A 23,833-nucleotide genomic window follows, 5' to 3' on the forward strand; every position below is an offset into this window, starting at 1 on the left:
GTCCATGTAGTGAATATGTCCCTACAATATTGATGAGTAAGGATCTTGGTCCAGTGGTGATTCATTTATTGGTTTCAGTTTTGGGGGGGAAGGGAGCTCAGTTTTAAAGTGCAATTTTCAGAAGGAACTTCAGCTGTGAAAGATTATGAAAAATGTGAGTTGCGAATTGTAATCTACATGGTTAGTGACCCATTTTTGATTGCCCAGAAGTATTAAAGGTGTGTCGGTTCCTGCTCCCACCTTTCTGTTTCGCACATGCTTAATAATTGCCATAATGTGGAGTTGCTGGCGTTGGACTGGGGTGGGCACAGTAAGAAGTCTCACAACACCAGGTTAAAGTCCAACAGGTTATTTGGGAATCAGGAACTTTCGGAGTGCTGCTCCTTCATCATATGCCGTGTTTGTGAACCTACCTCCCCACTCATCTCCCCACTTACAGTGCTTAATGACTGGCCAACAGAAGAAATTCCTCTCTGGAACAAGATTGCTCTCAGAGAATCCCTACAGTGCAGAAGGAAGCCATTCAGCCCATTGAGCCTGCATTGACAACAATCCCAACCAGGTGCTATCCCCGTAACTTCACGTATTTACCCTGACACTAAGGGGCAATTTAGCATGGCCAATCAATTTAACCCTAATCTTTGGACTGTGGGAGGAAACTGGAGTGCCTGGATGAGACCCCTGCAGACAAGGGGAAAATGTGGAGACTTCGCACTGACAGTCACCCAAGGCTGAATTGAACCCGGGTCCCTGGCATGATGAGGTAGCGGTGCTAACCATTCTGCCACCATGCCACTCCTACAAAAGTCTTCATCTGGAAACTTGGCAAAAGGATGAAGGAAAAATCCATCTTGAGGGCACCTGACCAGATTTTAAGACAAAATCGGAATTCACACTCATGGTTTACCTGCTGCAGATACCAAGAACTCTGTCCCTTGTTGAACGTGCTATGATAACAGTGTCCTTTTGGAGGAGAATTTCAATTAAGGTCCCATCTTTGAAATAAGTCAATCATCGAGGAAACGAATGAAAAGACTGGCACTAATTAGAAAAGAGTGACAAAGCTTTCCAGTAAGGGCTAAAAGTCCACTTTTGTGTTTTGATTCTTCACTGAGCTCAAGTACATATCAGATTCAGAAAGCAAAAATTTCCAACCTCGCCAGTGGCTGGGATTCTCCAATGCTCCTGCAGTGACTGGACTTTTGGCTGGGTGCCAAATTGTTCATTCTCACTTGCCGCAGGGATTGTTGGGGGGAATGAATGAGATCGGAGAATCCCGTCCAGAAAGTGACAGAGTTCATAACATGCTCCAGGCTGAAGGAATTAAAGTTCATAGGGGATCACTTTGGAGCCGGCATTTTTATAGCTGGAGTCAGATCATTTAAGTTAATGATCATCTTGCAATCTTTCTGATAAGGATTATTTAAGCAGTACTGAATTATAGTTGACCTGAGTTGACAGTCAATGATGAAGTAACAATGTCTATTATTAGGTTTGAACAATGTTGCCTACAAAGATCCAGCAAGTTCTGTGCCGATGCTTTCACCTTTCCCAATGTGGGGCGGAATTTTCCAGCTGTTCACGATGGCAGGAATTTCTGGTTGAGTTCTCCAAATTCTCCATCCTTGCTTGCACCAATGCAGGGCATGAATGACCAGAAAATCCCATTTCTGGTGCCGGAATCTAGCACTCTAGATCTTGGGATTGCTTGGGTCAACCAACAGGGATGCCAATCACATTCAAGAATCTTCATAGACAGCAAAGCGGGAAGTAACAGGCCGATCACATCATTCACTGTTTATGATTTTTCAGGCAGTGATATAAAGATTAGGAAGTACATTAGGATTAAGAAAGATGCTGTAATATCTTTAAAAAAAACTTCGAAAACATTTCTAATTATTTTAGAAAGTTGAATTTTTAAAAAATCATGGAATGGAGAAATTAGTCATTCCACAAAGGTAATTATTTTCGAAAAACTTTTTAAATCCCAGTTACACCTCACTCAAAAAGATGTGACTATTTCAAGGGTAGTAGCAAGAATAGTAACACGAAAAAGTGGAAGTTCATTCAGTTCAGTAACTTCAAGCTGATTACCATCTGGGGCAAGGAATTACAGATGGCAACTTCTCAATTTCCATCTATAACGACACATCAGCTGACACCAAATGTTGGTGTCAGTTTTACAGAGTAAGGTTGGTAAATGTTGACCATTTCACTCTTGGTGCAGTCTCAAAACCCAGGTCATCGAAATAAGGCACAGAAACAGACAGTTTAGCCCAACAAGTCGAAATGATGGTGTTTATATTTTGTATGAGCTCATCTCACTCCAACAGTGCACCACTCTTTGTGTGTCATCATTTACCATTGTGACCAGATTCAGCCAGATGCTAATAATATTTTCATTTAGTGTGGCCTGCATTATAAAAATGCCATTTACCTGCCAACCGCCAATTTGATTTGCGACACCTAATGCAAAAAATTAGGCTAGGGAAAGGGAGTATATTGGGGTGGCAGGGTGGCACAGTTGTTAGCATTGATATCTCACAGTGCCAGGGACCCAGGTTCGAACCCCGGCTTGGGTGATTGTCTGTGGAGTTTGCATATTCTCCCCATGTCTGCATGGGTTTCCTGCGGGTGCTCCAGTTTCTTCCCACAGTCCAAATATGTATGGGTTAGGTTGATTGGCCATTCTAAATTGCCCCTTAATGTCAGGGGGATTAGGAGGGTAAATATATGGGGTTACGGGATATGACAGGAAATGGGTGGGATTGTTGTCAGTGCAGGCTCGATGGGCCAAGTAGCCGCCTTCTGCACTATTTGTATGAATCAATCAAAATTATTGGGCTGCACAGTGGACCCAGTACAATTCTGGCCTAGGGTCACTCTGTGTAGAGTATGCACGTTCTCCCCATGCCTGCGTGGGTTTTCTTCCAGGTGCTCCAGTTTCCCCCCACAGTCCATAGATAGAGGGGTTAAGTGGATTGACTATGTTAAATTGCCCCTTAGTGTCCCAAGATGTGCAGGTTAGATGGATTAACCATGGGAAATGTGTAGACTTACAGGAAAAGGGCTGGAGAGAAGGCTGGAATAAGATACTCTGTAAGGAGTCAGCACAAAGCCAAAGGAGAATCTGCCTTTAAGTGAATATTATTAAACTAGAAAGAGTGCAGAAAAGATTTACTAAGATGCTACCAGGACTTGATGGTTTGAGTTATAAGGAGCGGTTGGATAGACTGGGACATTTTTCCTTTGGAGCCATAGGAGGCTTAGGGGTGATCTTATAGCAGTCTATAAAATAATGAGGGGCATAGGTCAGCTCGACAGTCAATACATTTTCCCAAAGGTAGGGGAGTCTATAACTAGAGGGCAGAGGTTTAAAGTGAGAGATCCAAAAGGTCCAGAGGGGCAATTTTTTCACAAAGAAGGCGATCAGTGTCTGGAACAAGCTGCCAGAGATGATAGTTGAGGCGGGTACAATTTTGTCTTTTAAAAAGCATTGAGACAGTTACATGGGTAAGATGGGTATAGAGGGATATGGACAAAACGTGGGCAATTGGGATTAGCTAAAGGGCAGTGTGGGCTGAAGGGCCTGTTGTGACTCTGCCAGAGAGTCTGCACAGACAAATGGGCTGAATGGCCTCTTCTTCACTGTAGGGATCCTATGATTGTATGAAAATCCCCCTCTAGCCTCAATTGCAATGCTGTAAAATGGGATGCACTGCATTCCTGGAGGGGGTGAAGTATCACTAAACATAATCTAATCATTGGAAACTCAGGTTGGTGAACCTAGCCATATTTGGATAAAGATCCTGAATTTCCAGTGTCAGTTCTGGTGGGGAATCCCAGAGGTGAAAGCAGCAGATATTGGGGAGTGTGTGGGACAGTGATACAGTGCCTCTACCCACCAGAGTTCTGCCAAGGAGCCAGTACAAAGCCAGAGGAGAATCTGCCTTTAAATGGATAAATCTGCGTTAATAACATTAGCGATGCTAAGCTTCCTTGAACTGCGTTTCACCTCTGACATTCCAGCCTGCAGCTGGTTTCTACTCCTATCTTTTCTATCCTAAACATCTGACTGAATTCTGCAGCAAGGCCTGTAGCTTCTAATGGGCTTTACTGAAAGAGTTGATCGAGTATTCAGAATCCCCCACCTTAAAATTAGAACGGGTAGCTATTAAGTCCAGGGAGGCGATGGCCTGGTGGAATTATCACTAGACTATTAATCCAGAAACTCAGCTAATGTTCTGGGGACCCAGGTTCGAATTCTGTCATGGCAGATGGTGGAATTTGAATTCAGTAAAAATATCTGGAATTAAGAATCTACTGATGATCATGATTGTTGGAAAAACCCATCTGGTTCACCAATGTCTCTTTGGGGAAGGAAATCTGCTGTCCTTACCTGGCCTGACCTGCATGTGACTCCAGAGCCACTCTCAACTGCCCTCTGAAATGGCTGAGCAAGCCACGCGGTCCAAGGGTAACTAGGGATGGGTAATAAATGCTGGCCCAGCCAGTGACGCCCATGTTCCACGCGTGAATTAGAAAAAAAACACCCCAGAAAAATTGCTGGTGTCGGCAGGAGAAGCAGGATTCAGATCAGGGAAGCTTTGCAAAACTAATTTTAATCACAATGATTCTGAAGAACCTCCTGATATTTCTCTGGTTTTGTATTCTAGCTTAAACACTGAATCCTGACAATATTGGAAATGATAAGTCACACTACACTGTGAGATCAGGCTAGGCAAGAAAAAGGGAATATTTACAGATGCATTAAAAAGTCACAGAAACAGAAGGAAGAACAAGCTATCACCATCAATATCATTAACCTTAGACAGCAATCGGTTCTCTCCATGAACTGGACAGCAAATCAATCACTGCCTTCATGTGATGCCAAAAATCCTGGCCTTGAATGCCACCTGAAGCCCAGGTTACTGTTATCTTTAATTAATTCTTGGTGACTTAGAAATAAATTTATCTTAAAGTTGGTTGTCAACTTCGTATAGAGCACAGGGAGGGATATCAGGCAACAACGTGGCATGGTGGCACAGTGGTTAGCACTGCTGCCTCACAGCACCAAGGACCTGGGTTCAATTCCCAGCTTGGGTCACTGCGTGGAGTTTGCACGTTCTCCTCTTCTCTGTGTGGGTTTCCTCTGGGTGCTCAGGTTTCCTCCCACAGTCCAAAGATGTGTGCGTTAGATGGATTGGCCGTGCTAAATTCCCCCTTAGTGTTAGGAGGACTAGCTAGGGTAATTGCATGGGGTTATGAGGATAGGGCCTGGGTGGAATTGTGGCCAGTGAAGAGTGAATGGGCCGAATGGCTTCCTTCTACACTGTAGGGATTCTACGATTATAACACTTCTTCCCAAATCTACTTCAGGTTCCTTTCATTGAAGTGAATGGATGGGAAGTGTAGCAAGTTCTGTGACAAAGTCAAACTATACAATGGTTATTTTGCCTTATTCATGCTTCTTCCCATTGCGGTATATCAGCTGTGGCGCAGCTGGTAACACCCCTGCCTCTGAGGGCAAGGTTGTTGGTTCAAGTCCCATTCCAGAAACTTGAGCACAAAAAATCTACACTGACTCTTCTGTAATGTGGGAGTGCCATAACATTGGAGTTGCTGTTGCTGGCAAAGGTACTAAGCTGGCGTCCTGTCTACCCTCTCAGGGATAAAAAAGATATTTGACACTGTATTGACGAAGAGTATGGGATCATCTGCAGTGTCCTGGACATTTTTATCCCTCAATCAACATCACAAAATAGATTAACTCGTTATTAGCCCATTTTGGGGGCTTGCTGTGCACAAATTGACTCCTGTGTTTCCTACATCACAATGAGTATTCTTCAAAAATTGGCTGTAAAACATTTCAGAATGTACTTAGTCATGAAAGGAGCGATTTAAACATAACTTTTTTCTTCATTTCCTTGTTGAGGTGTAGTTCCAAAGGTGCTATATATTTTATGCATAGATTTACATACTTGTATATATTTATGTATATTGTCAGGTATTGAGGAATAATGGTAGAACACAAATGTGGAACGCAGAAATAATCCAACGATGTTATTCATTTTAACAACAATTTGAGTCAACTATCAGCATATTAGTTCTAAATTGCTCAAACAGGCTGCATTGTATATCGACACAATGTATTGCATTTTTAGAGAAAAGTGGCAGTCAATATGCTGCAGTCACATTGCTCACTTTTGGTCTGATTTTCATTGTGCTTTTATCTTTGCAGAATTCAATCCGACACAACCTCTCCCTGCATAGCAGATTCATACGAGTACAGAACGAAGGCACAGGCAAGAGTTCATGGTGGATGTTAAATCCCGACGGAGGGAAAACCGGAAAATCTCCTAGGAGACGGGCGGTTTCCATGGACAGCAACAGTAAGTACCTAAAGAGCAAGAGAGGGGCAAACAAGAAGAAGGCCACCCTACAGGCAACGCAGGAGGGAGATGAAGGTAGCCCTTCATCACAGCACACAAAGTGGTCAGGTAGCCCCAGCTCTCATGCCAGCGATGAATTTGATGCGTGGACTGACTTCAGATCACGTGCAAACTCAGCAGCAAGCACTCTGAGTGGCAGACTGTCTCCCATAATGGCTAATTCTGAACTAGATGAACTTGAAGATGATGACAGGACTCCATCTTCTCCATTACTCTACCCCAGTCCCTCAAATACCTTATCGCCATCTGTAAGTACAAGGCGTCCCGTGGAACTACCCAGGTTGGCTGATATGGCCGGTACAATTAACTTGAATGAGGGATTAACAGAGAATCTCCTTGAGGACTTGCAGGACAATTACAACATGAGCCCATCGCAGCAAATTCCCTCAGGGTGCTTGAGGCAGAGAAGTTCCAGCTTCTCATTTGGATCTAAGTGTTCAACTCGTGGAAGTCAAACCAGTACATACAGCACCACCATGTACAGCCAACCACCCATGACTATGCTCCGCCACTCACCCATGCAGACTATTCAGGAGAACAAACAAGTCACTTTTTCAACAATCAACCACTATGGGAATCGTATGCTGCAAGACCTTTTGACCCCAGAGTCACTCCGACACAAAGAGGTCATGATGACTCAGACAGACCCTCTGATGCCACAGGCCAATACAGTCGTGACATCGCAAAACCAGAGACAGATGGTGATGTGCTCGGATCCGGCAATTTCGCCATTCAATGCCCAGTCACCGAGATTAATGAATAGCAACCCATTTCATCACCCGTCGACAGCACAGCAGAATTCTGTTGTCAATAATGGTGCCTTATCCAATCCCATTGGCCTTATGCACATGCACTCTGATCCTGGGAACATCAACTCTGTCGCACACCATCTCCAAAACCAGCTTCACTCGCTCGCTAGTCATGGGATGCAAATGGAAGCATCGGACTCAAGATTGAGTTCTTGTCCAGGAGGAGTTAACATCTCCGCCATGAGTCAAGACAAGTTCCCCACTGACCTTGACCTAGACATGTTTCATGGCAGCTTGGAGTGCGATGTGGAATCTATCATCCTCAATGAATTTATGGACAGCGAAGAGCTTGATTTCAATTTTGACTGTGCTATGCCAACTCAGAATGTTGGTATTAATATGGCGACCATTCCCACTGCCCCACAGACCACGAATCAGAGTTGGGTGCCAGGGTGAAGCAGAGTTACAACACTCGGTATCATTGGGATGAAAACTGGTTCCACAAAAGCTCCAAGACCAGACCAAATTAACACTTGGCTTCTTTGGAAGCACTTACTTGAAAAGAGAAAGATTTGTTTTGTTTCCTATACCTGGGACACACATAGAGATACAATCAGAAAAAGGCAATAATGTGTTCTTTGTTAAAGTAACTGTTATGCCAATTAAAGTGATGTCATTTTTACTTCTGGAAATTAGTCCACAAATCCCGTGTGGCATGATGGTGCTCTCAGCACAACTGATTAATTTAGTGGGTCTGTGCAATGTAAGGTAGATGGAACTCGACAAAACAGTTCTGAAATTAACGCCTTAATCTAGTTTCTCTGTCAAGTGAAATAATTTAAAAAGGTTACTTTTTCCAAATTGTAAATCTGGCATAGTCTCTGAGTATAATCCCTCACATTTTTAAGTAAGACTTCCGTTGAGTGCTCCAGGGGGGCGGGTGGAGTATTTTCTGTGCACCATGTAACAAAATCCAGTTTCTATAAAAATGTTGATGATTTCATTATGGAAAGCACATTGTGGAACTCATCCCCTGCAGTGGCTGAAGCTTTCAGTCCTGCAGGTTTGTTATCCCACTGATTATTGCAATTCTCTTGTAGAACTAACACAAAAATAGCATGATTGAACATTGATCTTGGTTCAGAGATTGGAGGAAGCAGGGTTGCAACAGGTGGAACGCTCCTTCAATAGCAATCACCCCCATTTTATTTGATCACATCCCTGTATTCACAGCAGTCTGCCTTGAAACCAGATGTTAATTTGGTCTGGGCCAGAATAACTTCCTGCTCAGTCTTGGGTTTGCATTGAAATCACCAAAGCTTTTTTTTAATCAGCGTGTTTATAACAACTGAAGGCATTTTAATACACACTTATATTTCTGAGGACAAGATGCAAGAGTAGGTGAAACACATTAAGTAAAAGGATTTTGACAAAAAAGGCTTCTCCTTAAACTCTGATCTGATAAACGGTTGGATTTTTAGAATGTGAAACTCACATACTCGCAAAAGACTTTGATCAAAACAGTTCTTTAGATTCAGTGGCCTACATCTGCTGTTCGACTGCCCTCGAATATTGCATAACAATGTCATTTCTTTTTCTTACATAGACTGAGAGTCATATTGTTACCGCTTTGGCATTTCTCATTATTGTACGCTACCTTGGTCAAAAACTGTATTTATTTTAGATTGAGGGAAATGACAAGTTGGTAATGTAGGTGTTCTGAGCTAATATCACAGCCTGAAACTTTTAATTTATGTAGTGACTGGGGCATTACTTTGTGAGAATTTCTCTTGGAATTTTGACTCTAGTTACCCTGTTTTGGCACAGAGAATGGTGAAATCGGGAGATACTGTGCAAGCAATTACCTGGAGTCAATTCTCCAAATACCTGAAACTTTCTTTGGAAAGTGCCATGAATGATAGTTATATAAGTTACATATGTATATTAACTTCTTTTCAATGTAAAGCATATGGATAATTAAAATCAGAGAAATCCATTCTTAAATGTACATACAGGTACTGTACTGTAATTTCACTATGTATACTTTGAATGTCGATGTGATTTAAGAATATAATTTCTTTTTATTTTTCAAATATAAAAGAATATTGTATGATAAAGGAAGCCCCAGACAGCAATTTTTCTTTTGTTTGAAATTCTATCAGTGACAAATTCAGTTGTTTTATTTTTGAAATAATGAAATCTTTTGGATCAGACAGTAAAACTAGATTCTCTCCAAAGTTCTCACACTCCTTTGGGTGATTCTGAAATAGGCACAATATTAAAGGAAATGCCTTCGTGGAGGCAGGATGTATGGGTGTAACTCTGGATCATAACCTCCTGAACCTGGCCCCGGGAATTGGCCGTACAATAGATCAAGGGTTATAGGAGGAAGACAGGAAAGTGGGGTTGAGACCTCAATCAAATCAACCATGAGCTTATTTAATGGTGGAGCTGACAAGATGGGCCAAATGGCCTGCTCCTAAGTCCAAGGCTCCTACACCATTGTCCAATTAGTTTCTCACAGACTGCCAGTCAAGCAGCCTTCTTTTTCACCATTCCCATTGTTTTCCTAACTAATAAATGACTGTTCAAGGAAAATGAAAGAAGCACAAACCATTTTTAATGCAAAGCCCCAATGATTTTTCTCCCTAGCACATCTCCTGGAGGTCAAACCTCAACTCAGTCCAGGACAGTTTGCGAGGGTTTGCAACCCTGTGTGCCTCTCCAACTGAGGTCATGGCCCACCCTATCGGGAGACTCCACCAGATGATGTACTAGATGAACACACTGGATGAGACTTTCTGGCCTCCCCTCAGTGTTTTTCTCAGTGGCGTGCCGTTCGCTGGTGCCGGGATCTTCCAGTCCCGCCGCTGTCGCTGGAAATTCCCATTGAAGCCACCTCATATGTTGCCAGGAAACCCATGGCAGGGTTGCATTGCCAGCAGGACCAGAGAATCCCGTAGGTGTGAACTGCTGGAGAATTCCGACCACTATTCCAGTAAACATTTTTTTGTTTACTTTATTCCAATCCAAATAAGTCAAATTAAAGCCAATTCAGAGTCCCAACAAGTTGAGACATCCCCCATCCCAGCTGACAAGACAGGGCCCTCACCTCCTGTCTTGGGCTTGACCTACATGATCCAAGCTGATTGGAGTAGGTGTAGCTCCTCCTCCAAGGCTTGATCTCATTTGCATATTCGCCAAAAGGCCCAGATGCCGCTTTAAAAAATTGCTTCAAATGAAGCTGAAATGTAACCTAATGACTTCAACCAAGTGCAGCATGTCGATACTACACTTGATCTTAGCCAGTCACAGGAAAAATTTTCCCCGTACTGATAAACATAAATCTATTCAAGCAAACAAGTACAAATGCGCAGAGGAAAATTACTGAATTTTCAGTACATAATATTTTCCTGAATCTCACATTTAGCCCACATTGACAGACATTTGCAAGTTTGACCACATTAAATTTGATCAGCTAAACATTGATTTCTCCCAGCTTGTGCATCTTGAATAAATCTGTTAAAATAATGTTTTCACGCTTTAGAACCATAGAATCCCCTACAGTGCAGAAAGGGGCCATCCAGCCCACTTGAGTCTTTACTGACTCTCCTAAAGAGCACCTCATCTAAGCTCTCCCCTCCACCCTATCGCAGCACATTTATCATGGCTAATTTCTGCTTACCGGCGTCCAAAACCTCAACTAACAAAGGGAAAGTTCAACTGAAGTGAGTCCATTGAACATGGATACAACTGCTAAACATAGAGCTTCATGGACCTTTTGCGACTCTTAGGGAAAAATCAAGGGTGGGGTAAGTTGGTCAGTGCAAACTACAACCAAACTCCTTCACACCACCCACCACCACCTCCCCCTGCCCATATCAAGGTAAATGAATACTCATATTCTCATGAGCTATCAAAATGTGTACTAAAGCAGTTTGTTACACAGTCAGGAGAGATCTAGTCACCATTGCTGTGGAACAGTTAGTGAGTGAATGCTTAATGGGTTTGCAATTGGTTTATTTTATCAGATAATCACACTTTGATACGTTAAGGGTGGAATTTTCCTGTCCCGTCTGCCATGGGAATCATAGTGGGCAAAACACAGACCGTGCAAAGGTCCGTTGACCTCAGGAGCGATTTTCCGGCCTTGGGGTGAACGTGGCTGGAAAATCCCAATGTTTGTCTGTTTAGTCTTCACAAGGTACCCCAGTCCGACACCAGCATCTCCGTATCATGACTAGTCTTTACATGGGCATGGAGGGAAACCTAATCTCTGGGTGAGGAAGCAGTGTGGGATTGTCTCAGCAGGAATCTCCATTAGAGGCCAGACCGCAAATATATACCATCAAACATGAAGAAGCTGATCAGCTTTGGGTAGGTCAGAATCACAGGGTCTTGTGGTCACCTTTTGACACCATCACAAGGGGCCATTTAGGGTGATATCAGGGCTGGAAGAGTGGAGGAGACAGATGGATCTGGAGCAGAACAGGATCATCTTTTCTCCTGGAATGCATGGAGTACTTCTGCTCCTCCTGACCACAAAATAATCTCTGAACTACTTTACAACTGCTCATCATCTTGCCTACTGAGCAAGTCACTAAAATACTATCTGTGTCTTCTGAATATTGCAGCCCCAAAGCTGTATATATGAACAAGCCTCCTTCGTGAATCAAGTGGGTGCCTCAGTTATCTGGATAAAAGGGCCCAATGAAGATGCAATAGGAACCAAAGGTGGTGAATGTCTGCTGGGTTAATTTACCTGTACTCCCCAACCTCTCTCACCAAATAAGATGGGTTAAAAATTCCCCTTTCGCACCTAATGATATGTAATAATAAATTGGCAACAAATGTAGGAGTATCACCAAAATGAAATTTCTTTGGCTGTTTTCAATAATTCACAAGGTGTGAAAGTTCCAGTTTTGTCAGTGATCTTACCGAGGGAGTGTTATGAGGCATTGAGCCGAGGCACCGTTTACTTTTCTCTGGTCATTCCAGTGGATGTCAAAGATCTCATGGTACAGCATGGAATTCTGGCTGATCCTGTACTGTCATAAACAGTTGCTTGTGGAACACTTGCCATTCACAAGTGGGATGTCATGTTTGCCTATCAAACAACAGCAACTGAGCTTCACAGGTAGTGAATTACTTGGGAATGTTTTAAGGTTGTAAGGTGCTATTTAAATGCAAGCTCTTTGCTTCATATCCACACCATCTGCTTCGATAATGATGCATATACATCCCACAACAAGCAGCACAGGGGAGACAGACAGACCATTAATGTTACTGCTCTCTGAAGATTGATGTTTCTAAATCAGTGAAACATCAGAGATGATTTAGAGCATTGCACGATCCAGTGTTATGATCACCAACATGTTTTTGTACTCCTTAACCCTTAGCAGACTGCCTTATTTTGCTCAGGGCTTAGAAACTCAAGAATTGGAACTGCTGGAAGAGACCTGTATTCTGCTTATCACAGCTAAACCATCACCGGTTAATTGTAACAATTGTGCCCCAAACTTAACAAATGCAAAAGTTCTCTCAGCAGGTTGCTGCACTGCTTCTTGTCTTTAGCAGTCTTACTCTTCTGAAGTAATTTTTTGTTTAAATGACAGAAATACCACTCAGAATTACATTAAATAAATCCTTCGTTAAATATCTGATAATTTTTAAGTCCCACACATTAAGTCCGTTTTAATTAGATGGTAGAAAGGAACACTGGGAACAGAGCAGACTTGTGCAATGAAGTGGATGCTGGGTGTGTTAAACTCCAGTGTGGGAGTTTCTAAGTGCTATGGAATTATGACAAATTTCTTTATTTAGCTAATAGGATTTCTGAGTTTACATTTGGGTTACTTTCCTGCCTTCTCATTTTATAGTGACATTTGTGGTCATTGACAGGTCTCTCTGATGAATGAAGTTGCAGCTATTATCAATATCATCCAATAAGAACCTTTCCAAGTCTCAGTTTAATCAAATAAGCAACAATTCTTTGAGTGCAGCAAATTATTTAATTGAAAGCCCCACAGATTCATTCATTTATTTTTGTTGGAATCAAGTTTGACTAAAGCCAGAGTCTCAGTTAGAATTGACAAAAGTAATTACAGAAAGGTGGCCACTTTAAAGACAGCTAATGATTTATTTTAAAGGCCCCAAACTACAATAGAATCGTTTTAGTTTACTTGTTAGTGTCACAAGTAGGCTTGCATTAACACTGCACTGAAGTTACTGAGTAAATAAGAACATAAGAAGTAGGAGCAGGAGTAGGCCCTCTAGCCCCTCGAGCCTGCCCCGCCATTCAATAAGATCATGGCTGATCTGAAGTGGATCAGTTCCACTTTCCCGCTTTCTCCCCATAACCATTAATTCCCCTGACTATCAAAAACCTATCTACCCGTGACTTAAATATATTTAGCGAGGTAGCCTCCACCAGTTCAACGGGCAGAGAATTCCAGAGATTCACCACCCTTTGAGTGAAGAAGTTCCTCCTCAACTCTGATCTAACATCTCCCAGTCGTAACACTCTGCTGTCTGTTCGGGTGCACTGAGGGAGAATTTAGCACGGCCAATCCACCTAACCAGCATGTCTCTCCGACTGAGAGAGGAAACGGGGGCACCCCGAGGAAACCCACGCAGGCACAGGGAAAACTTGCAGACTCCACATAGACAGTGATCCAAGCTGGGAATTGAATCCGATACCCGGTGCTGTGAGGTTGCAGTGCTAACCATTGTGCCACTGTCACCCGTGTTATGTGAAAGAAAGACATGTATTCCTCAGAATATAAAAGAATGCCAAATGTTTGTTCTTCCTTTTGTTATTATCGTCCTCCCATCCCAATCCTTTCTATCAGCATGGACGCTATGTTGGAGGAAGGTTCCGTGGATGTTAAGTATTCTCCAAATTGCTCCCTAAGATGCATTATTTGTCTCCAAATCATCTGGCTAATGGAATGGGTGGACAGGGTAGCCAAGCCCAAAGGCTGGGCATGCTTTCCAGCAGTGAAATTACTGGATGGTGATCAAGAGTGGAAATCCCAGCCAATTCTTCCCACATCAAACAAGCTCCTACCACCATCCCAGCTGAGATCAATTAAAACATCACAGACTAGGGATCAGGCATGGTGCCTTTCTGGCCTGCAAGTTTCGGGTAATTAAAAGAATGAAGTTGAACCATCAGGAGACCCATTTAGACTTTGGTCACCAAATATGTTTCTCTGACTTCATTGAACTGTCAAACAAATGAAATTTCATTGTGTTGTAATGAGCCAGCTTGGTGTTTTGCTCTCCAAAGTCATCCTGATACAGTTTTGTGCTACTTTTCAAGCCCAGGTTTTGCTTTTCCTTGAGATGGAAATGAATTCCATTATTTTTCTATGTAAACAGCTGCTGGTTTATCGACATTGTCTCCTTTCCAGTTGCTTCTGGCATTGAATGGATGCCACGCTCAAGTGTTCCAGCATTGCCAGTGTGCACCCCTTTACACAACAGACCACATGCATATCCAATCAGTTATAGTCAAGTCTGAATAGTATCATTGAATGCCCTTCAAAAACTACACCAAACAGAAATGTGAATCCTAATCTAACAAGACCTTGCTAATTTGCCACAGCTTCACATTTATAAAGATTGTTATGTAATGGGGTAGGATAATGTTCCACCAGCTTTTACATTGCTTTTGTGAATGGAGTAAGTCAACCCAAAGGACAATACAGTTTGATAGCCACTACATTTGTGTGCAGTGCAGTCTGCGGACAGTGCTCTTATAATGGAAAAAAAATGGAACACGGCTCCTCCGACATCTTCATAGCTTGAAGCCTACGCAAGTTTGGATCCTTAAGGTACAGTGAACTGGGTTTACTTACATGTGCGCTGAGGGAACATGGAAACAAAAAGACAACTAGTCCTCTTAAATGAGAATATACATCACAAACTTCATGACGAAGCCTACTTTTCTGGAACAGGTCAGAGTTGGGGGGAGGAAGAGGGTGGGTTTGAGGGCTGGGACAGGCCCAGTCTGCCAAGGGATTAATGGTTGTCTCACACCATTGAGAAACCATATGAAATGAAGATAATAAAAAAACACCTTTTGTGTTGTACTGTTTCTTTCATTCAAATGCTGTGAAGGCAGCCTGAACTTGAGTTCAATAGAAAGTAGATCCCCTTGCAGCTGTATCTGTCTATAAACCCATAAGACATGTTGTAATCTCTTTATCAGGTCAGATCTGACGCGCTACAGTCATTTTGATTAAGATTTCCATACCTTAATGAATGTAAAACTTTCAATTGTGCTGTAAAGGTTTGTGAAAATTGCAATGTGAGGAAATGTGTATAGTGTATTGTACAGTGTATTTTCATTAATAAATTGTTTTAAATAATATACTTGAACCAGTGGGTGGAATGTACTACTTTATGCGATGCTTGGCTGTGGCACAAATTTCCCAATGCCCACTAAGAAATAAAAGGCTTGTATCAGTTCGGAGTATATGATGGTCTAATGGTATTTTACACTTCTCCTTCTCTCTAAACTTAAGTGCAAATCCCAGCAGTGGCACAGTAAATTGGACTTGTACTTTTCCCAAAACTGTACACGGCAAATCATAAACTGAACACCTTTCCCATCAGGGCGAGAACAAGCTCCAAAGATCTAAATAAAAGCAAATTACTGTGGATGCTGGAATCTGAAACCAAAAGAGAAAATGCTGGAAAATCTCAGTAGGTCTGGCAGCAGCTGTAAGAGAAAAGAGGTGACGTTTCGAGTCCAGATGACCCTTTGTCAAAGCTTAAAGGCATGGAAAGTGGGAGATATTTATACGGCAGGGTGAGAGAAAGAAAGATGAGTGGTAGCCACAGAAACCAGGGGTAAAGACTGCTAATGGCAGCCCATAGAGAGAATAAAGGGTGTGAATGGCCAAACAGCAGAGAAACTGAAATCAGACAGAGGGGAAGCTGTGACAGATGAAGATGTGGGAGGTGGTAATGGGTGGGAGTGAGCTAAAATGGAGAGAAAGGGGAAGCAAAGGGAGAGAAAAGCTAAGGAATGGGGGAATAAAACAGGGGAAAAGATATCTATGTTAAGATCTCTCACTGTGCTCACCAACAGCAAAGGCCATGACTGCCAACACAGAGAATAGAATGATTTTTTTTAAGATAAAAACTTGTGCCCATTTCCTGTAAATCTGTCCTTGCTATACAACCATAGCGAACAGCCAGATGAGCTTCTCCCCACCATGACGGCTGTTGAGTTTTTGAGTCATTAATGAGCTGTTCTGAGGAAATGTTTGGCCTCTGCTCAGTCCCTACCCCTACTGGTTGATCAGAATCTAGACCCTGACATACTGGGGAACAGGAGCTGAGTGGCTGATCTTGTACAATGTACTTGGCCTCCAACGCTTTGCTGTAAGAACCACCTTACCAATAACAGAATGCATGAGAATTGTGCTTAAATAGACCTTACAACAGTTCTTGAAAAGCAAAAAGACCTACATTTTGATGTTCTGCACCCACAACCATCATTTCTGAGATATCTTTATCTAGGCATGTAAAATGAATCTTCGTTGGTGAATTAGAAAACTCAATCCTTTCCACTCATTCCGTGAGACATCCAAGTGCAAATTGCCCATCAATTATCAATAATAAAGAGCCTGGTAACAGTGACTGCAAGAGATGGCTTAGAAATAAACCAAATATGTGAAGTATCCCAGTGTAATGTGTTATAGAACTGTTGGCTATCTAAAACTCCATGTCTACCTTTTACCTGGCTCATTGCTCCACTAATGTCAGATTGGTTGATGTGTAGAAGCAGGCATCTCTCTTTCACAAAGAACACTGCCCAGTGGCAGAGAGCTATCTACCAGAATTGTTCTCAATGAGTATCAGCGCCTAACTCAACAAAAGGGGGGGTGATTGAGGAAAAAGAACTTACCAAGTCCATAAAGGAGTAGGGGGCGAGAATGCTTTAATATATTAATTACAGCTTTTATAAAGCAAAAAAAATGATGGACTACTAGCTTTGTTTATAATCACTTGATTCATTTCCATACAGTGTTTGATTAATTCCACATAGTTGTGTAGCACAGGATTTTTGAAAACACTTGTCAGAATGGAAGCAATGGTCTCATAAAGTTACATAAGAACATGAGAAATAGGAGCAGGAGTTACATATAATATGTTCTATATTATTGGGAAGCTCAGGTATTAAAGTGTTCTTGAACAGAAGGTCATCGGATCAGTTCTCAAGGCTGCCTTTCACACAAACTGTTGGCAGGGCTTCATCCGTTTTCAGCCAAGGTATTAAATGGAGCAGTACGTGGCAGTTAGGTGCTCACCTCACGATGAAAGAAATCTAATATCACTCAGCTCTCCTGCTGCTATACAATTGCAGAACAGTGTTAATCATAGAGGGAGAGAGGTCCAAATCTTACACTCTCCTTGTCTTCCAGCTGATTGTGTGACCCAGATAGGAAGAGAGAGAAAATAGATGTGATAGCGTGCTCAAAGCAACTACTGTACTCAATGTAAATACATAGCTTTAGAGAATGATTTGGAGAAATGTTAATATGCATAGTTTTGCAGAAGAGCTGATGTTTTATTATTTGAGTGAGTGTCATTTGTTAAAGTTAGGGTAATTAACCTATCCATGTGCACTAATCAGAATCAGACTCATGCCCCAATTGAACACTTTCGAAGGAGGACTCAAGATCTGAATTGTTAGCAAGTGTGTTTCCTTCAATATTTTATTTGTTTTTTTAAGGCAACCAGAATATTCCAATGCAGTAGAATCAACGTATCAGGGCAGCGCAATGGCACAGTGGTTGGCACTGCTGCCTCACAGCACCAGAGATCTGGGTTTGATTCCCAGCTCGGGTCACTGTCTGTGCAGAGTCTACACATTCTCCTCGTGTCCGCATGGGTTTCCTCCGGGTGCTCCGGTTTCCTCCCACAGTCCGAAAGATTAAGGGTTATGTGCTAAATTCTCCCTCAGTGTACCCAAACAGGCATGAGTGGGCTTGCCATAGCCTTAGGGAATGGAAAGAGAGGACAGAAGCCTCATGGCCAAACGCTCGCTCAAATGACATCCTCAAATGACGGCAGCTTTGTGCCACTACAATAATTAAATTGTTGTTGTCCAATTTATGCTCAGAAGGCATTCACAACACTTCCAAATTTCAGTGCCTTGGTCTGCTTTATGCAGAGTTAATAACATTCCTTAAAGATCAAGGAAATTGAGAAGTCCTAAAATTTGACAAAAATTCACGATGAGAAACCATAACTAGAACCATCAATATAAGATAATCACCAATAAATCCAATCGGGGAATTCAGAAGAAATTTCCTTACCCAGAGAGTGGTAAGAAAGTGGAACTCGCTACCACAGGGGGTGGTGGAAGTGAATATGCTGTATCGTTGCATTTAAGGGGAAGCTACAAAAGCAGATGAGGGAAAACAGGGTGGATTTAGATGAGGAAAGCCAGAAGGCAAGTGGGGTGTTAGCACCAGCATGGGCTAATAGGGCTGAATGGCCTGTTTCTGTGACATGTATCCTTTATAATCCCACGAGTATCTCATTTTGACTATCCTTCTCTATACAAGAATTATTAACAGCAGCCACAGTCAATAAAGGCTCTGCGCTGTGCCCCAGATTATTTGCTCTTCTCGTTATTAACTCTGGTTCTGTCCCTCTCCAGCCTGGCATGATGACATAGTGGTTAACACTGCTACCTCACAATGCCAGGAACCTGGGTTCAATTCTAGCCTTGGCTAACTATGTGGATTTTTGATTTTGATTTATTATTGTCACATGTATTTTCATACAGTGAAAAGTATTGTTTCTTGCGCACTACACGGACAAAACATACTGTTCATAGAGAAGGAGATGAGAGAGTGCAGAACGTAGTATTACAGTCATAGCTAGGGTGTACAGAAAGATCAACTTAATGCGAGGTAGGTCCATTCAAAAGTCTGATGGCAGCAGGGAAGAAACTGTCCTTGACTCGGTTGGTACATGACTTCAGACTTTTGTATCTTTTTCCCGAAGGAAGACAATATATCCAGGGTGTGTGGGGTCTTTAAATATGCTGGCTGCTTTGCCGAGGCAGAGGGAAGTGTAGACAGAATCAATGGCTGGGAGGCTGGTTTGCGTGTTGGATTGGGCTATATTTACAGCCTTTTGTAGTTTCTTGCGGTCTTGGGTAGAGCAGGAGCCAACAAAAGCTGTGACCACAGTCAGAAAGAATGCTTTCTATAGTGCATAGAGTTTGCACATTTTCCCCATGTCTGCGTGGGTTTCCTCCAGATGTTCCGGTTTCCTCCCATAGTCTAAAGATGTGTTGGTTAGGTGAATTGGCCGTGGTAAGTTGCCCTTTGGCATCCCAGGATATGCAGGTTAAGAGGATTAATAGGATATGTACATGCAGTTACGGGGATATAGCCTGGGTAAGATGCTCTGTCAGTGCAGATCAGATGGGCTGAATGACCTTGTTCTGCACTATAGGGATTCTATGATTAGCAAGCTCAACAGCAAGCTAATTGAAGGCATATGGTTTGCTGGCTCCCCACCCCTCTGCTTTCTCGAAAAATTCCAGTGAATCATGGAGACAGGAAGGTCATCTGAATGAGCTATTTTCAGAGCCTACCCGCCCTCAAACCCAACTCCACAGGCAATGGAAAACCCAGTCCTTGGTACACAGAAACATTCGTTCAACCTTATGAAGTAAATAAGAAAATATTGGCCGCCATTCTCGAATTGCGACCTGCGACTTCTCTGTCGGGTCGCGGTGGGAGACGGGTGTCTGTGGTCTTGAACCAGGGATTTGCGCATGCGTTCCCCAGAGTCGGCGGAACAGTCACCTGTCAGACTATACTGGAGACCAGCGGGAGGGTCGGCAAGTCATTTAAATCTGTTTTTAATCTGTTTTAAATATGTGTATTAGGTAATTATCGGGGCCTTTCGATTGAATCTCCCACCCCTCCAGGAGTACTTCACTCTGACAGGGGGTAAACTAGCCCTCCCGGTTTGGGGAACTAGGGGGAGATCCCTCCAAAATGAAGGGGGGGGGGGCAATCGGGGGCCCCCCAGGGGGTCGAGCAGCAAGGGGGGATTGTGCCCCCTGGGCATGGGCATCCTGATAGTGCCCACACTTAGGGGGCATCTTGGCACCACCCATCGGGCATTGTCAAGGGGCCTGGGCCTAGGGGCAATTGGTAGGGGGCGGGGGTTCCCACTGCCACTCCGCACACAGGGATGGAGGGAGGGCAGCGACTGGCGGGTTGATCTGCTTGGGGGGCTGGGGCCTGCTTCTGGGTGTGTCTGATCCTAGAAGGGGGGGTGTCAGTGAGGGAGACCTCTGCCGGGGTGAGGGAGGTTGGGGGGATCACCATTGCGGGGAGTGGGGTTTGTACATCAGGGAACTCTGGTATGGGGGGGTGCTGCGGGGTGGTGGAGAGGGCGGTGTCTGGGCTGGCCTGGAAATTGTTAATTGTTGTGGGGACAGCGATCAGGCTGAGGGTGGATGGAAGGTCAACTCTCTGGTGGCCCCAAGCTAGCCAGCGATCCACCTCGCCTCCTTGGGTTTTTAATGAGATTCCTGGCTGGGACCTCTTCAGTGCACAGAGTGCGGAGATTCGAGTGAGAAGCTGAACTGACAGAACAGTCGGAATTTAGAAGTTTTCCTGCCAATACAGCACTTTTGGGAAAATCACCCCCATTATTTCCGTAGGTCAATGAGGCAAAAACTAAAAGGCATGGATGTAAGATGGTCACCAAAAGAGCAAAGAGAAAGTGTTTATTTTCACAGAGGGTTGTTAGAACATGGAATTCCTTAACAGAGTGTTACAATGGGTTAATTTAACCTGCTTAATTTCTCCACTCACTAACTGTACGTAAGCAGAAAAATATTTTCTGATTTTTGATTTCCTCCTTTAACTAGGAACAGTATGGTGGCTAGTGATTCGCACTGCTACCTCACAGTGCCAGGGACATGGGTTCGATTCTTGGTTTGGGTCACTGTGCAGAGGCTGCATGTTCTCCCCGTGTCCGTATGGGTTTCTTCCGGGTGCTCCAGTTTCCTCCCACCATCTGAAAGATGTGCTGACTAGGTGCATTGGCCGTGCTAAATTCACTCTGTGTACCTGAACAGGCACCTGAGTGTGGCGACTTGGGGAATTTCACAGTAACTTCATTGCAGTGTTAAGCCAACTTGTAGCACTAATAAATAAACTTTAATTTCTTTATACATTTTCCTCAACCCTTTAAATTTGGAGCATTCCAACCCTCTATGAATAAGTCACGCAGCAAACTCGAGGTAAGACAAGTTAAAGGTTTGGTTCATTTTTGCTGATATGCACAAAAGGAATTTTGTAAATTCTGCCCCCCTTACACTCGCTCAATAAACAGGGGATGAGGAAAAAGGAAGAGGGTTTGGGGCAGGACCACAATAAAGATGCAAGTTAGGATTTTACACAAGTCCAGAGTCCAGAATCTGAAGTCAAATGAAATGTTTCTTCAGAAGGGAGGTTGACATGTTTCAGGATGATCCATCTTTCCAGAGACCTCCCCAACGGGAGAAGGCAGATAGAGGGAGTTAATCATTCCAACGTTCCCAGTATTTTGGCAGTTTTTCATGAGGGCCGGAGTTCTTTCCGCAGCCACCAGCTTCCTGGTTAAGATGGTAGGCAGCTCAGGCTTGGGTCAACAGCAACTGCCCGAATTCAGATCCATAGGGTGATGCGTCACAAGTTGGGGAAAGTCATGTGACATACCTCCCACCATTCCTCCTCCAAGCTGGACAAAGGATGTATTTTCCCAGGAATATTGGGCTGTGTAACTGAAGTGAGGATTCCTTTTGTCCTTGGAGGTAGTGCTTTCAGGTTGATTTAAACAAAGTCCCCTTGATCAAACCATTGTGTTAGGGGCAGCACGGTGGCACAGTGGTTAGCACTGCTGCCTCACAACACCAGAGGCCTGGGTTCGACTCCAGCCTTGGGTGACTGTTTGGCATTTGTACGTTCTCCCTGTGTCTGCATGGGTTTTCACCAGGTGCTATGGTTTTCTCCTACTGTCTGAAAGATGCGCTGGTTAGGTGCATTGGCCATGCTAAATTCTCCTTCAGTGTACCTGAACAGATGCCGGAGTGTGGCAACGAGGGGATTTTCATTGCAGTATTAATGAAAGCCCACTTGTGACACTAATAAAATTAAAAAAGGACAGTTAATGCTTTGTCCATTATTGAGATTAGGATTAGGTGTTTGTAACTGGCTGGGGCAGACAGCTCATCTACAAGGGCATCATGTTTGGTTTTACTGGAAAGTTTGTGATGTAAGGAGTACTAGACCCCAGGACTCTTGAGGCATTAACCTTTTTTCACTTTGAAGCTACTTAGAAACTCCCAGAAGCCAGCATGTGACCAGCTGGAGTCATCGTGTCAATGCAACAATTGTCCATTTCAATAAGCATTAATAATTATCAAGCATTCCAGCTTACAAAGATTTAAGCTTTGACAAAGAGTCATCTGGACTCAAAACGTCGGCTCTTTTCTCTCCTTACAGGTGCTGCCAGACCTGCTGAGGTTTTCCAGCATTTTCTCTTTTGGTTTCAGATTTCAGCATCTGCAGTAATTTGCTTTTATGGAAAGATTTCCTCCCTGTCTTGAGCCTGACAAGAGTCAGTTGTGAAAGCAAAACCCATAATCACTTTTGAGGAGGAGAGTGGATAAATATTTGACAAAGGGGCTGTAAAAGGGTTTGAGGGAAAGGCTTGGGGAATTAGTCTAAGTCAATAGAAAATGTTCCCTTTAACTTTTCTCTGTTGCACGCAGCCTGCTCGCTGCGTTGCGTGACCCGCATCTTAAAGGGGATGTTGGTTGCTTGTGGGCTGTTTCACTGTGGGATGCATTCCAGGTTGTTCCTGAGCAATGCACCCGTGCAACTCAGAGAGGTCAATGTTGGTAAGTCTTTCCCCAGGAATAGCACTGATGCAATGAGTTGAATGGCCTCTTTTTCTGCAAATGTTACAATTTCATTCCTTCTCAGCTTTAACAAATAATGAAAATCTGCTGTCTTAAAAAAACTAAGTGGGTAAGTTTGACTTTGAAAGAAAGCATAAAAATACACAGCATTGATTTGGCAATCTACCTTGGGTGGCATGGTGGCGCGGTAGTTAGCACTGCTGCCTCACAGCTCCAGGAAACTGTGTTCAATTCCTGGCTTGGTCACTATCTATGTGGAGTCTGCACCTTCTCCCCATGTTTGCGTGGGTTTCCTCTCACAGTCCAAAGATGTGTATTTTAGGTGCATTGGTCATGTTAAATTGTCCCTGAGTGTCCCAGGACGTGTAGCTTAGAGGAATTGGTGGGTGAATATGTGGGGTTGTGGGGATGGGGCCTGGGTGGGATTGTTGTTGATGCAGACTTGGTGACCCTCCTTCTGCTTTATAGGGATTTTGAGTCTTACATCATTCTTTGGATGGCACAGTAGCACAGTGGTTAGCACTGCTGCTTCACAGCTCCAGGGTCCTGGGTTCAATTCCCAGCTTGGGACACTGTCTGTGTGGAGCTTGCACATTCTCCTCATGTCTGCATGGGTTTCCTGTGGGTGCTCTGGTTTCCTCCCACAATCCAAAGATATCCGGGTTAGGTTG

At 43.4% G+C, this 23,833-nt stretch overlaps 1 protein-coding gene across 1 annotated transcript in view; it reads left to right on the forward strand.

Moving 5' to 3' along the window:
- The window catches only part of LOC145358020 (forkhead box protein O3-like), a 180,272-nt gene extending 170,954 nt beyond the window's left edge, over positions 1-9,318 (forward strand). Inside the window, exon 2 of the mRNA XM_080211712.1 lies at positions 6,242-9,318. Within this exon, the coding sequence (XP_080067838.1) occupies positions 6,242-7,657 (1,416 nt within the window). The 3' untranslated portion in view covers positions 7,658-9,318. The remainder of the gene's footprint in view (positions 1-6,241) is intronic.
- Positions 9,319-23,833: the final 14,515 nt, after the last annotated feature.

This window comes from Carcharhinus amblyrhynchos, chromosome 24 (assembly GCF_965287045.1).
Source record: "Carcharhinus amblyrhynchos chromosome 24, sCarAmb.v2.hapA, whole genome shotgun sequence".
In the NCBI taxonomy this organism is placed as follows: Eukaryota; Metazoa; Chordata; class Chondrichthyes; order Carcharhiniformes; family Carcharhinidae; genus Carcharhinus; species Carcharhinus amblyrhynchos.